The following is a 16,117-nucleotide window of genomic DNA, read 5'->3' on the forward strand; positions in this document are numbered from 1 at the left end:
CCGATCGTCATTTGATCTTTATGCCTGCCAGAACTGAACGCTGAAAAATAGGCAAACCAAATTATTCTACGTCGTTCAGTTGCTGACACGGCTTACACTGAACAATCTGAATATCATTCAGTATAAAAAGGCCCTGAGTCTCCTATAGAACCCGTTTACCCTATTTTTTTTTTTAACAACTGTGCATTGCTTGGTGTTAAAAGGAGTTTAAGAGAGAAATAAGAAAATATAAGGGCATCCTAGATGTTGCATTGTAATCCTGCCTGTAAGTATAATGAGCACTTCTCCTGAAAAAATGATCTGTACACAATACAGTCATCCTATTGTGACACCATAGTGGAAACTGCAGGATTTCAGTATTTTAGTTTTAACATGGTGAAAAATATGCCTATAGAGAACGAGTCATAGGAGTATGACCAATGGTAGAAGTCATGTTTGACTGTTTAAACCTAAAAATCATCACATAGGTAAACTATTTCTCCCCCCCCCCCCCCCCCGCCCCTCACAGATCATGCCAACAACACATTCCCATAGAAGTCAGTGTCCACTCCAGTCTATAGTGCATGGTATCCATGAGGCTACTTTTAAACTAATTTCTAGATGCTGTTAACTGCATCAAAGTAAAGATGGTCGTCCCCATTGTCACATAGTTATTTACTAAAAAAAAGCATTTAGAAAATCTACAAGTGGGAAAATAACAGATTTTAAAAAGTGGAAATAGTTCCCTACATGTTAATTAAAACTGTATGCAGGTAATCGTGGATTTCTCGGCAGTAAAACGTAGAATGGATTGGTATTTAATTGATGAAAAATTAAAGGGGTTGTCCCGCGCCGAAACGGGTTTTTTTTTTTTCAAACCCCCCCCCCCCCGTTCGGCGCGAGACAACCCTGATGCAGGGGTTAAAAAAGAACACCGGACAGCGCTTGCCTTAATCCCCGCGCTCCGGTGACTTCTTACTTACCCGGTGAAGATGGCCGCCGGGATCTTCTACCTCCGTGGACCGCAGCTCTTCTGTGCGGTCCATTGCCGATTCCAGCCTCCTGATTGGCTGGAATCGGCACGTGACGGGGCGGAGCTACACGGAGCTACACCGAGCCCCATTGAGAAGAGAAGAAGACCCGGACTGCGCAAGCGCGGCTAATTTGGCCATTAGACGGCGAAAATTAGTCGGCTCCATGGGAACGAGGACGCTAGCAACAGAGCAGGTAAGTGGAAAAACTTCTTATAACTTCTGTATGGCTCATAATTAATGCACAATGTACATTACAAAGTGCATTAATATGGCCATACAGAAGTGTATAGACCCACTTGCTGCCGCGGGACAACCCCTTTAACATCAATAGTTGAAGATAGACATGAAGGGTTTCTGAAAATTTGGAACCTATGGATAAACTACACACTCCCTTCCTAAAATAGTGGCCCCCAAACACCATTTAAGTTGCCATTTATAAACACAACCACATAGCCCTCTACTCCTCCTCCGTACACTGACCCCACGAGATAGGACCCCCGTCCCTTCCTCCACCCCACCCTCCTAATCCCGACCACTCTCCCTTCCTTTTCATCCTTAAAGGGGTTGTCCCGCGAAAGCAAGTGGGGTTATACACTTCTGTATGGCCATATTAATGCACTTTGTTAATGTACATCGTGCATTAATTATGAGCCATACAGAAGTTATTCACTTACCTGTTCCGTTGCTAGCGTCCCCGTCTCCATGGTGCCGTCTAATTTCAGCGTCTAATCGCCCGATTAGACGCGCTTGCGCAGTCCGGTCTTCTCCCTTCTGAATGGGGCCGCTCGTGCCGGAGAGCTGCTCCTCGTAGCTCCGCCCCGTCACGTGTGCCGATTCCAGCCAATCAGGAGGCTGGAATTGGCAATGGAACGCACAGAGCCCACGGTGCACCATGGGAGAAGACCTGCGGTCCACCGTGGGTGAAGATCCCGGCAGCCATCTTCGCAAGGTAAGTAAGAAGTCACCGGAGCGCGGGGATTCGGGTAAGTACTATCCGTTTTTTTGTTTGTTTTTTTAAACCCCTGCATCGGGTTTGTCTCGCGCCGAACGGGGGGGCTATTGAAAAAAAAACAAAAAACGTTTCGGCGCGGGACAACCCCTTTAAGTAGGTTGGCCCTGGCCAGGCCATTTTGATTTCTTGGATGTAGAAGTTCATGCATAAATTAAGAGTTCTTATCATTCAGAACAACATATATGGAATTGTCATTTACCTAATTTGGTATATATTTGATCATGTTTCAATTACACAATGTTGTACCTGATATACACTTTATTAGTATTTTAAAATGTAATAATTATTGTTACAAAGGGAAAAAAAACTGTATTCAGGTGATTGTTAAAATCCATGACATTGTTGCCAAATTGTAATGCTGTAGATAGACGACTGTTAGGGCCAGAAGTGACCCCCTACGTCCTAGAAGTACTGGATTTATTTGGAGGTTGTTTTGGTCTATGGTCCGGGGGATGTTGCCTAGTTACCCTAAGTATTATCTGAAGTAATAATAAAAGCCATCAGGATCCTGTCAGGGCTACTTTGTCATGAATGCTAATGCTTGTTCTGCTAAGACCTTACTGTTTACTTCCCAGAGTCTGTGTTTACCAAAAACAATCTAATGCATTGGTTAATCTTTTCTTAAAAACAATTGCATTCCTTTTTATTTCGCTTATGATTATCGGTTAGGTCAAGTTCACATTCGTGTTGGAGGCTCCGTTCAGAACCTCCATCGCTGATTTCCACTAGAAAGTGGTATGAAGTGGCCAAACGAGATGCACTATTTTATCCTGTAAATTCCGGCAAAATGCCAAACTGCTAACCAGAAAGTTTGAACGGACCCCATTTTTGTTAATGGGCGTACGTTCGGCACTATCCGTTCAGCCAGGGGATTCTGTTTAACAGTTAGGGGAGCAGGAAGATTAACCCCCCCCCCCCCCCCCCCCCAAACTCTGATGTGAATGAGCCTTAAAAAGACATATTGAGATATGGACTATTCCTCTATTTGCACATGTACTCCAACTTCTTGCTGCCTGGATGGACTAAACGGAGTAGGGAAATGCACATAAAACCATAACTGGGTGAGAAAGGACAGTAATGAGAAACCACAAGGACATTTACGCTGGGTCATAAAGGTTTGCTGGCAGATTTTGCTATGAAATTGTGTCAGATTTCATCCGTGGGGTCAAATTGACAGTCTGTGAATTTGAAAATTAGTGCCACGGGTCATTTGCATCTGCAAAATGTCCATGAGACTTGTTCAAATCTCACCCAATTTGCCGCTAATGTACTATGATTTTCCATGTAGAAATTCTGCAGTATTTTCAGTACATAGACTAAAGCACCTTAGTGTCTACAAAGTGGAGTATAGCCCCCATCCCTACAGAACAGGCAGTGGGCAGGAATTTTCAGAGCCTAAGGCTGGGTTCACATGGGACAGATTTGCCGCAGAAATTCCATGCAGAATTTCTGTGTGGCAAATCTGCCTGCGGTGCCTAATGCTTGGATTAGCCAGCCATGTGGACGAGATTTTGCAAAATTGACAGCCGGAATTGACAAATTGGTGCAGAATTGACAGCCGCGGAATTTCCTTTCCGTGGGAACCCAGCCTTAGGGCTCTTTCACATCAGCATTAAGGAGGTTTGTTTTCCTGCTTTATTCAGGAAGCCGGAAAACTGCACTCCCTTGCCAAACTGTTCTCTTTTGACGGAACTGAATAGCACCAAATGGACTCCCATTGACTGTAATAGGGGGGTATTCGATGTCTAACGCTTTGCCAAAATTTACAGGACGAAATTGCTGTGCTATTTTTGCCTTTTTTTTTCTAGCGGAAATCAGCAATGGAGGTTTTGAATACAACCTTTTACACGAATGTGCATAAACCCTTATCTGTATAAGCACAAAATGTTATTAAATTCTCTTTTCATACTGTTCCAAGCTACACAGCAAAGCTAATCAGTGAGCTGCAGAAAACCGGAAGTGTTGGGTACTGTATCTGCTCTAGAGCCCAGTGGCTTTTTTTTTTTTTTTTTTTTTAATCCCCAGTAGAGATCTTTGCACACAAAATATAAAGCTCCACCAAAATATATACAATATAACGTGATTATCAAGACAGCAGATTTGGACTCGCTGTGTCCAGACCAGGGTTGAGTACCTGGTAATCCTTTAAACCTCACTAATCAGGATCTGGTCTTTGCTGCAGAGAGCGCCAAACCATTGCTCCAGAAGTCTTGATTTTGTGGCATCTAGTTAGGGTATGGGTACATGTAATGTGGTATCTGTGGAATAGGCAGAGCTGAGGTCAGTGCAGGTAGAATTGTTGCATAACTATAAATCGGACAAGTCAGGGCAAGCAGCAGACAATAAGAAAAGTCCCCTGGTGCAAGCACCGAGGCATGACTGCCTAGAAAATGTCCCAATGTGGTTTGCCATTGCCTTCCCTAAGAAGACAGAATAAGTGTGGCCAAATAACCAGCGGAGGTTGAGTGGAGAAGTTGGGAAAGGACTAGAACAGGCACGTGTCGAACCAGGAAACTGTCAGTACAATAGAACACCTTTGCAAACAAGACAGCTTAATTACTTAGGCACCATCTACAGCAGTGCTTCCCAAACCCCACCTCCCTCCATCCTACCCCAACAGGCCATGTTTTCACGATATCCTATGTCTAATGGCCCTTTTAGATGGGACGATTCTTGTTCAGGATCATTCAATTCCTGCGCAGGAAATTGAGCGACAGTCGTCCCGTGCAAATGCATGCAGCAACTGATGGACAATTGCTCAGAAAACCGAACAACATGCTATCAGTGTAAATAGCAGTCATTCACCTCTGAACGACTGTCTTCTTACTGTGAATGGAGGGGGACATGTGGAAGAACGCTCCCCGATCCGCTGCACCTCCATGCCGACAGCGCTGTGAGTGATCTCAGTGATACTCCTGTGTAGCGGCACGGGAGGAGCATCACTGAGGCGAATTGCCGGGCATTGCTTGCCCAAAACTCGTCCCTTGTAAATGGGGCATGAGACACTGTGCATTAGCTGTGCAGTACTATGGAAAGACTTATTTGGATTGCCCAGGGATGTAAAAGCTGGGTGTGCACCTGGCCCTTTTAAGAGGTGGGTCGTGTGTACACCCAGTAGAGGACCTGTGTTGTAGGAGGATGCGGCATTTGCCGTGACTGACAGGAGGGGGACGGAGGGAATAGGAGGTGTCGGCAGTCATATTGGCAAGTAGCATTGGGAAGAGGTGTAGTTGATAAGATGGACAAAGTCTACAATACTCCAGTCATGTATACATGCACTTCTGATATAGCGTATATGATTTGTACTTCATTGCAGCTGCTAAACCTAGAGCTGTGAAATTGCCATGTATTTAAAAGCTAATAATTAGTGTTTATTCCCTGACATGCCAAGCCGCTAGAAATGCATTTTCCCATGAATATGAAGGTTTTGTCTGGAATGTATAAATGGCCCTGCATCTGATCTGTGCCCGGTGACGCTGCCAGTACATTTTTGACATTTTTGAGTGATGGATATTTGCAGGTTTACCAAATCACTCAGCAGATTAGGGTAACAATGCCATCATTTTCTATAATTGAGTCTGGAAGGAAATGACTAAGAAATCCTCCATTTTGGCACAAGACCGTGGGTTTTGCACCTTGTACCGAATAACAGAAATCTTAGCTGCCTCAGAGAAGATCTATTATTTATAGGTGTCAACATATGTACTAGTTCCCTCCTGAGAGGCGCAGAAACCGTTCTCTGAAGGAGCGGGAATACATTTTAGGTTGGACATACACAATGGATGTAGATCGACCAAAGCCACCGTTATCTAGGGCCATCCCGACTCTTCCCTGACAGCAAATGTTATGGGTGAGTAGGACTGGAAAATTGAATCTCAAGTGCCCAATGGACAGCCTTGGAGCTTATTCACATGGATGTATATTGGGCGGGATTTCACGCGTGGCTGATTTTATGCTGCCCCTCTCAAAGGGAGGAGGCAAGATGGCGCTGGAGCTAGGGTGCTGAGCTTCCGCCCCCTCTCCACCCCTCATCACGGTTTGCAAACAATGGCTGGGGGCGGGAGCTCGGCAATCTAGCTTCAGCCTCATCCCGCCTCCTCTTGCAGAGAGGGACAGCGTACATCGGCCGGGCGTGAAAACCCAGCCGATATACGTCCAAGTGAATAAAGCCTTAGATTGGTAGACTCTGGGTGATCGGCTTATGTTGCACTTAGACGGAACGATTAGCATTCAGAAAATAATTTAAACAAGCTAAAATTGAATGATCGTTCAGTCTAAACGCAGTCAACAGCTTTACAACAAATAAGAATCTTGAGGTTGTCATTCTTCCAGTTTCAGCCGGCATAAAAATCGGCGCCGGTTCCTTTACATATCGTGAAGTTAAAACACTGATTATTCACTGTGTCACATAGGAATGCTAAACACTGAACAACTAGTAAATGGGAAATGCCTTCTCAACAAGAATTGTATATTCTAAACGGGCTCCCCAAGAGCGGTGGAGCTGGTGATGAGGTCACCAGTTTGTTTACTCGGTCAAACAAGAATCGTTCAGGTCTCGTCCTGTGTAAAATGAGCATTGGTGAATGTTTGCAAGACAATCCAAATTCAGTGTGGTCTGTCAGTGTTCCCCAACTCCAGTCCTCAGGGCCTGCCAACAGGTCACGTTTTCAGAAGTTCCTCAGTATTGCACAGGTGATGTAATTATTGTTGGTGCCTCAGGCATTTCCACAGGTGTTCTTACAGTAGGAGATCCTGAAAACATGACCTGTTGGTGGTCTGGACCCTGAGGACTGGAGTTGGGGACCCCAGGTCTATGTGACTCTTGACACTATATCCCAGGCAGTTGGTAATAGATTAGTGCATGCCTGTTTACACAGGCAGATCGTTGTCCAGATTTGCCTGTCTAAACTGAACGATAAGCAAACGAGTTATAGTTTGTTGTTTATTCGCTGGTAGCATTTACACTGATTATTGTTCAGATTATGATTAAATTGTGCAAAACTGAATAAAGTTTAAAAGGGCCCTTACAGTCATCAGGACAGATCCCTAAACTTGGGATATCGAAGAGATGCCCTGAGTAAAACAAGTCCTTGTGTGTTCAGTTACCAACTTAAAACCCAATCTTCACTCTTCAGAAACTGTGTAGATGTGAGGGCAAATGGAGAGTAGGAGTTAATGGCCTTTCCTTTTACACAACTCCTTTAGGCCTGAATCTTGCATCTGAGTACTAAGTTTGCTACTGAGTAAACTCGGACAGAACTCAAACCTATTAAAGTCAATGGGGCTACCCAGAAATAAAATATATTAAAATATCTTGTTTTAGAAAAAGTTATAACTAAATTTTATAAAAGTTTCTAATACAAACTAAGTAATAAGTTTTTATATAATGCATGGTAATCATACCAATACATTCTTCATATACCGGTAATATCTAGTGGTTGTATGAAATTTTTCAATCCACCTGTGCAGAAAAGCACTCTGCGGTCTGTTATAGTTTAGAGAGCGGTCAGCCTTCATGATGCAGGCGGTAAGAGCAACCCCTCCCACCCCCCTTTAAGTCTAAGCTTTTTTCCAGCCCCCTTTCAAGTCCTGCTACAGCAATTCAAAATATAACCCACTTTGACGTGTCGTAGAATAAAACTCACATGGAGGTGGTATATGTACCTGTCCCATTTACCTGCGGTCTGGTGACAGGTGTCCTTTCCATGTATTAATGTATGGAAAGGTTATGAAGTAAGAATCATGTGCCTGTTGGACAATCATTGGACAATATATGTCTTCTTGCTGTGTTCATTTGGTTCCCAAGCACATGAGATAATGTTTACATACCACTTGTTAGTTTAGACATCTGTAGGTAAATAGAGATTAATTAAAATAAACCTGTCCGGTGAATCATGCTGCCCTATCTGTGGGCAGGATGGAAGAGCGGGAGAAACGCTGAGCTCTGACACATATACAGTACTGTGCAAAGGTTTTCGGCAGCTTAGAAACAATGCTGCAAAGTTAAGAATGTTTTAAAAAATAAATGGGTTAATATTGTCAATGAACAAAATGCAAAGTGGATGAACAAAAGAGAAATCGAAATCAAATCAATATTTGGTGTGACCGCCCTTTACCTTCAAAACAGCAGCAATTCTTTTAGGTGCGCTTGTACAAAGGCATGGATTTTGTAGGATTATAGTCGGGTGTACTGTATGTGTAACCAATTATACCAAACAGGTGATGGTGATCAAAATTTTCATATGTAGATTGAAATGCAGTCGTAAAAGGGGTTTTGTCATTTAAAAAAATCAGTACTACTTGCCTATTCCTCCCCAGGCAGTCTTTGCACATCTTCTCCTCGCTGATCTTCTCCAGTCCCCCAGGTCACATCACCTCCAGCTGACCGGATCCTCTTCTTGTCATGATACATCAGTTATCTGCATTCTTCTGGTAGGTCAGTGTAGGTTATGTCACTAGTAACGTAACATTCACTGCCTAGGAAGGAATGCCGACCTAGCTTTGCAATAGCTGAGCACTTCCCTACTAGGCTGCGAATGCTACGTCACTATTGATGTGGCGTACATTGCTCTGCAGGAAGGAGAATGCTTGCGATGGCCGCTTCATCCTTTGAAGACAAAGAATCAGCTGGCTGGTGGGCAGGTGACCCGGGGGACTGCAGGAGACAGGAGAAGATCCAGTAAAAAGGCTGCCTAGGGAGGAATAGGTAAGTATATAGATTTTTCTGTTTTCAAATGAGAGAACCCCTTTAACTGAAACAAATGGCTGTGTAGGAGGCTTAAAACTGGGTAAGAAACAGCCAAACTGCTACAAAGGGGAGGTTGTAGAAAACTGTTCCATGTCACAGGTCATGCACTATGGTAAGACTGAGCATAGTAACAAAGCAAAGGGTATTTATACGGCATCAGACAAGGATTTCACAGCAGACTGGGTGTTTTCGAGATGTGCTGTTCAAGCTCCTTTTTTTGAAGAAACATAAAAATTGGCAATGCTGAAGACCGCAGACACAGTGGTAGGCCAAGTATACTTAGTGCAGCAGATAAGACCCATCACAAGATGTCCAGCAGTGCCAACAGTTTGGCAGAAAGCAGTGGAACGCAGGTACACAATGTGTTAGTGTATCTTGACGCCACCAGGAATTCCTGGTGGAGTCCAGATTAACAGGGGGTTGATGCCCCCTGTACCTGATTGGCTGCACAGCAGCATGCCACATGGGTCCTGGAAGGGCATTACAAGTTGGCAGAAAATAGATGCTGTGGGGCCTCGTACAAATGCTGAGCTAGTGCTCTCACGGTGTTCCTGGCCAGTGAGGCACAAGGCTCCACCCGCCTTGAGGAAAAAGCTTCCTGAACCCCTTGTTGTTCCGGCGCTCCACAAAAGCCACCCCCAACCGCAACTTTCACATACTGGCGCCTGCGGTGAGCCAACAGGCCCAGGGGGAGTTACAGTGCTATATGGCGGCCGGCAACAGCAGGAACACACGCCGCGGTGCTGATGCGGCTTTGCCGCTGGCAGAGCTTTACTACACAGAGTGCCAAGTGTCCGTGTGGGGGAGCAGGGGGCACAGATGTAACAGTACCAGTGGCAGCAGAGATGAAGCGTTCAGGGCACCATGTGTCACCAGGAGAGCGGCGATGACCGTCCCGGCAACTGTGAGCGGGGGACCTTGGGGTGAGGGTAATTTTTTTTTTTTTTCTTAGGATTACATTATTACATTTTTGGTCAGGATTATTGGTGTCCTCAATTCTGAGAAATATAGGCAGATACTTGCCCATCATGCAGTACTATCAGGAAGGTGTGGGTTGGCTATAAATTTATTCTGTAGCAGGGTAAGAGCCGCAGACATACAGCTAATAACAACTATCTTCAGTGTGAACAAGGAGTCCTGGAAGTGATGCTATGGCGCTCACAGAGCTCTGATCACAACATCATTGAATAGGAATTTTAGTAAAAAGAAAGTCTGCCTTCATAGGTATGGAAAAAATCTTTAGCCTTTTATTAATAATCACTATCACAGCATAATAAAAACTTGGAACGCATTTCGGTCAGCGTCTGACCTTGTTCACCCTATCGTAGGGTGACCAAGGTCGGACGCTGACCGAAACGCGTTCCAAGTCTTTTATTATGCTGTGATACTGATTATTAAAGGGGTTGTCCCGCGGCAGCAAGTGGGTCTATCCACTTCTGTATGGCCATATTAATGCACTTTGTAATGTACATTGTGCATTAATTATGAGCCATACAGAAGTTATAAAAAGTTTTTTACTTACCTGCTCCGTTGCTGGCGTCCTCGTTCCCATGGAGCCGACTAGTTTTCGCCCTCCGATGGCCAAATTAGCCGCGCTTGCGCAGTCCGGGTCTTCTGCTCTCTTCAATGGAGCCACTCGTGCAGAATGCCGGCTCCGTGTAGCTCCGCCCCGTCACGTGCCGATTCCAGCCAATCAGGAGGCTGGAATCGGCAATGGACCGCACAGAAGAGCTGCGGTCCACGGAGGGAGCGGACCCCGGCGGCCATCTTCAGCAGGTAAGTATGAAGACGCCGGACCGCCGGGATTCAGGTAAGCGCTGAGCGGTTTGTTTTTTTTTAACCCCTGCATCGGGGTTGTCTCGCGCCGAACGGGGGGGGGGTTAAAAAAAAAAAACCCGTTTCGGCGCGGGACAACCCCTTTAATAAAGGCTAAAGATTTTTTTCCGTACCTAATGAAGGCGGACTTTCTTTTTACTAAAATTCCTATTGGATATCATGAAGGACTACATGAACTGCCTAGGAAGGATACATAGCCGAGCCACAAGGATCAAGTATATGCAGGAAAGAGGGTGAGCGTTTATTCTTGTTATAGTCACAACATCATTGAGTCTGTCTGGGATTACATGAGTAGACAGAAGGATTTGAGCAAGCGTACATACACAGAAGATCTGTGGTTAGTTCTCCAAGATGTTTGGAACAATCTTCTTGACGAGTTCCTTCAAAACTGTGTGCAAATGCTGTTTTGAAGACAAAGGGAGGTTACACCAAATCTTGATTGGGTTTATATTTCTCTTTTGTTCATTCACTTTGCTTTGTTTTTATTGACAAAAATATGAACCCTTTTATTTTTCAGAGCATTCTCACTTTGCAGCATTTTTTTACACCCGCCTAAAGCTTTTGCACAGTACTTTTTTTTTTTTTTTTTTTTTTACTTTTAATGGTTTGGAGAATGATCTGAGTATATGTTGACTGGACTCTAGGAGAGAGAGTGAAAGTTCTGCTTACCCTCCCTACACAGGATGATTGACAGCATTCTCCATGCAAACACTTCTGTGTTAAAGCTGTCAATCACTGTGTGTGGGTGCGGTATAAGCAGGACCATCGCTGTCTCTCTTAGGAGTCCTGCCTGGATTTACTGAGCTTTTTATTCTAAATCCTACTCCAAATCCCTTTAGAGTATCCTATCTATCTAGACAGCAGAAATCACCAGATGAGTTCGCTTTAAGTACACCCCTTTTCATATATTTTCTACAGTCATGATTTGTCTTTGTTTACCCTTCAGGATAATACACTGAAAGATGGAAATGAAAGAAGAATGACTCTTCAATGAAAAGTCAAGATTTTTAAGTTGCAAAAAAAAGAATCCCGCTCCTCTTCCCTTAGTGATGTCTTCATTTGGAAATGCAATAGAAAACTGGAGTATACAAGGCACAGGTGACATATCAGATCTTCAGCATAAACTGGTCTCTGATGGCTGTGCTCTTAGTTCCCAACCTATGAAAGCTATGGCTGCTATAGTTGACTCTGCCTACAGTTCATTTTCTGGCAGTTCCTATGTTATGGACTATCAGCCATTCCAACATGGAAGCTGTCAGCTGAACGACGAACAGATTTCTTACATGGACTCTGAATATGTTAAAGCTATTTATAATCCAAGTGCAGCAGACCAAAGACCTTCTCAACAGAATTTGGGTTGTGACAACTGTTCATCCAAAAGTTATCCATCAGAGAGAATCACTAAATTAAGCAACAGATCAGAGGTAACTCTTAATGAGGATCATTTACCACTAACGAGAATAAATTGCACCACCATTCAGCACATTGAACAGTCTGATATTAACAGGGAATCTGAAGATCACTTTAGTCAAAAAAGTAAGAGAAGTCCCACAAGCACAAGTGACTTTTCTTCTCCCGAGCACAAATTTGGTTGCCACTATACTGAAGATCAGAGTCCCACGTGGGTAAGAGACTCGATACAGGGAGAAAGGAACCAGTCATGTGTTACATCCTGGAAAGAGGATTATTCACATTTTACAGATTCATCATCTTTGTCTTCTGTTGGTAATTTAGCTAAATCTTATAATGTTACCTGTGTTGGCAATGAAAATAATCCCCCTTCTCAAGGGAGTGCGTTAAATACAGACTGCCTTGAACAAAAAGATTTGCAGACAATCCAGCAAATCCGTATGAAAAGAAAAGGACAAAATCCAAGTAATATCTTCAATTTGTTTACTGATTATTGCCTGAATGAAGGAGAAGCCACCAAAAGCACAAGATGTTCGCTCAATGAGCTTGTGTCAGAAAAAACTGAAGTTAGGAGTGGTTCTTGGAAGTCTGCTCAAGAAACCGATTGTTATAATGATGAAGGAACAAACGGTGAAGAAGTAGAGGATCTGGCACATAATCAAATGTGCAAAGAACAATATCGCTCACAATCCCAGAACACGAAGGACCTAGAATGTGACGGTGTTGGACAATGGGATAACAAATACAAAGGTTTGCACACAAAAAATAGCCAAGCACTTTACAACAGGCCCAGTGAAGATTTGTTTGAACAACCCTCAAAAGCACTGAATCGTGATGATCTCCAAAAAGTCTCTAAAATCCATGTCCGGAAAGATGCCACAATAAAACCTATCCCTTTGCTTACCCAGGAGCAAGAACTGACTATTCCATTCACTTCCAACTTTTGTGAATTTACCAGTGAAAAGATTACTAAGGCATCAACCCCAATGCTGTATCATCTTGCTGGAGGAAAGAACAGTTCTTTGGCTGTACTAAACTTCAAACATCAGTCTAAGCATCTAGATGCAAATAAAGAATCCAAGACCTTTCAGTCAACGGACAACTCTATTAAACCACAAACAAATGAGCCACAAAGGCTTCTCCAAGAAACCAAAAGTCACTCACAGCTTGTTGATAATTCTGTCGATGACTGCAGTGAATCCGAGACATCTGGAAACTTGACTTCGTCAGAAGAGAGCTTTATGTATGACTACAGGGAAAAACTTAAAGTTGCCCAGAAAAAGGTCTTGAGAGAAACCTCTTTTAAAAGAAAAGACCTGCAGATGAGTTTGCCTGTAAGACTAAAATGGAATGCTCCAAAAAGGCCTTCCATCGATCATGTTAGATCATATTCATTATCTGCTTCAACTGAAGAAGCTAAATCTGTCCAGCCAAAAACCTTGGTAGACAACAATTGCAAGAAAGAGGAACCGGAAAAGTTGATCATCTCACGAATTGGGGGAAGAAAAAGACTTACAAAGGAGCAAAAGAAGTTGTGCTATTCTGAACCTGAAAAACTTGACCATCTTGGTATTCATAACTCATTCTCTATATGGAACAATGAGGGATTGAGTCAAACCAAAGTAGATGAGCATCATAAGATGAAGTCTAAAGACAAAGAAAGAACACTTTCATCCTCAAATCTCTCAAAGACAGAGCTAAAGCAAATCCAGCATAATGCTCTTGTTGAGTATATGGAGCGAAAAGCAACTCAGAGACCCAACAGTGTTCATCAGTCTCAAATGCAGAAACCATCAGGACTAAAGTCTGCATTAGAATGGAAATCTTTGGCAAATGAAGTGTCAAATAATGATCTTCCAAAGGCATATTATCATAGGAGATCTACTGGAGCCTCCTCTTCTTATGACGCTACAGTGACTTGGAATGACAGACTCCTAAAGTTGTCTCAAGGAGATCCTATAAATTCAGTGGACAGAGTTGTGAATGGAAAAAATAAAACTTACCTTGATCAATCTCCTTTAAACAATAACAAATGTTTTGAAGATCCATCATCAGCTGTTTCCCAGAGAAACTCAAAATCCGTTAATCACCCTCAGGTACTTGGTTACATTTTACTTAAAGGGGATCTGTCACTGTTTTGATCTGCAGGCAGTAGCTTCTATAGATTAAGAGAACTCTTTGTGGGAAAAGATTCACTATAACTTGTTCATTTAAATCACTAGTACCGTAGGTGGTGCTACTAGACTCAAAGCCATAGTGATTGATGGTTATTTCTGTATGCACACGAACACAGGGCAGGTTGTCAATTTAGTATACGGACTCTTAGGTTGGTCTTCACCAGGGAAGGTGTGAGTGACACTAAATGGAGAAATATAGAAATACATAACACACATCCAAATGGGTCACCATGCAGCGGTGGAGCCAAGTCCTCCACTGTAGGTGCTCTCTCCCTCTGAAATCCATCTACTCTCATAGGACATACGGATAAAAGTTGCCAGAGTACATCATAGCTAATCTCTTGAGTAGTTTTAATGTTGGTTAGAGAGGACATGTCAGTAAGGCAGCAGGGCTGGCTGCATGGCTCTACAGCTAGGATCCCACTGGCTCTGTCTTCAATTCACTTTTTTTCCCCTTTGCCCAGACGGGCTCTTAGGTCTGGCTTTCAGCAAACTCAATGTGTTAAGTAGCTATTCCCCAACGTTCACTTTCTATGGACTTGATTGAAAGTCTGTAACCCATTGGGAGACAGTGACAGGAATCTCCCACTTGACACATTGACAGCAACGGGAGTAGAACTTCGAGTCTATCCACAATAAGGGAGGGGAGTATGGAAGAAAACTAGGGATAGTCATTGCACTGTTGCTGCAGAGCCATGCAGCCAGCCCCACTGAATTTATCCAGTGACAGGTCCTCTCTAATATGGTATCCTGTATAGGATATCGTTATCTATATAAAAGAATCTTTTGGGATGTTTTTATTTCTCCATAATTTTGGTTCATTTTATATCTATTTCTTGACCAAAACGAGAGAAATAACCAGGATAGGAACGTAGGAAAGCCCTGTGTTAAAAGGGTTACTGAATTAGAAATATCACTGTATGCTAAAGCCTCATTTACACAAAATGATGGCAACCAATGAACAGTTGATGTAAGGGCTGAACTTGTGTTAACCTACGTTTTGTCTAAAATTAGGTACCTGATTTCCCCCCACACACCCCTAAATACTGCCAATCTTTTTCTATGGGCAGTGTGTGGTGGTGCAGGACATCCTAATTCATGTGAATGGCACTTAGGCCTCATGTTCACGGGGAAAATCAGATCCGCTGCGGATTTGTAACGCGGATTTGGGCTGCGGATGCACTGTAATTACCTTTTATTTTTCATGTGGGAGATCAATTGAGCTATGTGCTTTATGAGCTTCCGCACGCGTGATCCGCACCTATGGAGCATGTCCATTTTTTAATTACCATCCGCGGGTATTTATCTACCCGCGGGTGGTCAATGCATTCCTATGGGGTGCGGATCCGCGTGCGGGAAAAACGCTGCGGATTTTAATTCTTATTTTCCCCGTGGACATGAGGCCTTAGAGTGTTTTTTCCAAGCTTTTTGAAAATGGAAGGGAGAGAAGATAATGTGTTTTTTTTTGTTTTTAGTGTTTTTTGTTTGTTTTTTCTTTCATAAATACAAAAAAAACACTACTCTCCTTTTGAGTGCACAGCGGTTATATGCTATACATCGTTCACATGAACACTGCATCCAGTTGCTGGCCTCAATTTTCACATGCTGTTCATGCGTATACATCCGCCAAGGCCAATGATTGGCTGCAGCATTCGTATAAATGATGAGTAGCAAGTGCTTTTGAAAGTGAAACGCTGAGGACCAATGTAGTGGCGCTGGAGTACAAGGGCGCTCAAAAGGTGAGTAATGTGTTTGTCGGGGGGAGGGGGATTTGTTTTGGTTTTTTTTGCGTTTTTTGTTTTTTTTATAAACTTGTCTGCTCTCCCTTAATTTAACATAAAATCTCAAACCTCAAACTTTTATCCGTAGCAATACCAGATCTACAACCCCTGATGTGTGAGATCCGCCAAGGTTTTGCTTT

At 43.3% G+C, this 16,117-nt stretch overlaps 1 protein-coding gene across 2 annotated transcripts in view; it reads left to right on the forward strand.

Moving 5' to 3' along the window:
* The window catches only part of SHROOM1 (shroom family member 1), a 62,885-nt gene that overhangs the window by 24,180 nt on the left and 22,588 nt on the right, over positions 1–16,117 (forward strand). For both annotated transcript variants that reach the window (XM_066591203.1, XM_066591204.1), the window contains exon 2: positions 11,556–14,115. In XM_066591203.1, coding sequence (XP_066447300.1) covers positions 11,659–14,115 — 2,457 coding nt within the window. In that variant the 5' untranslated portion in view covers positions 11,556–11,658. The remainder of the gene's footprint in view (positions 1–11,555; positions 14,116–16,117) is intronic.

Source organism: Eleutherodactylus coqui, chromosome 2 (assembly GCF_035609145.1).
Source record: "Eleutherodactylus coqui strain aEleCoq1 chromosome 2, aEleCoq1.hap1, whole genome shotgun sequence".
Lineage (NCBI taxonomy): Eukaryota > Metazoa > Chordata > Amphibia > Anura > Eleutherodactylidae > Eleutherodactylus > Eleutherodactylus coqui.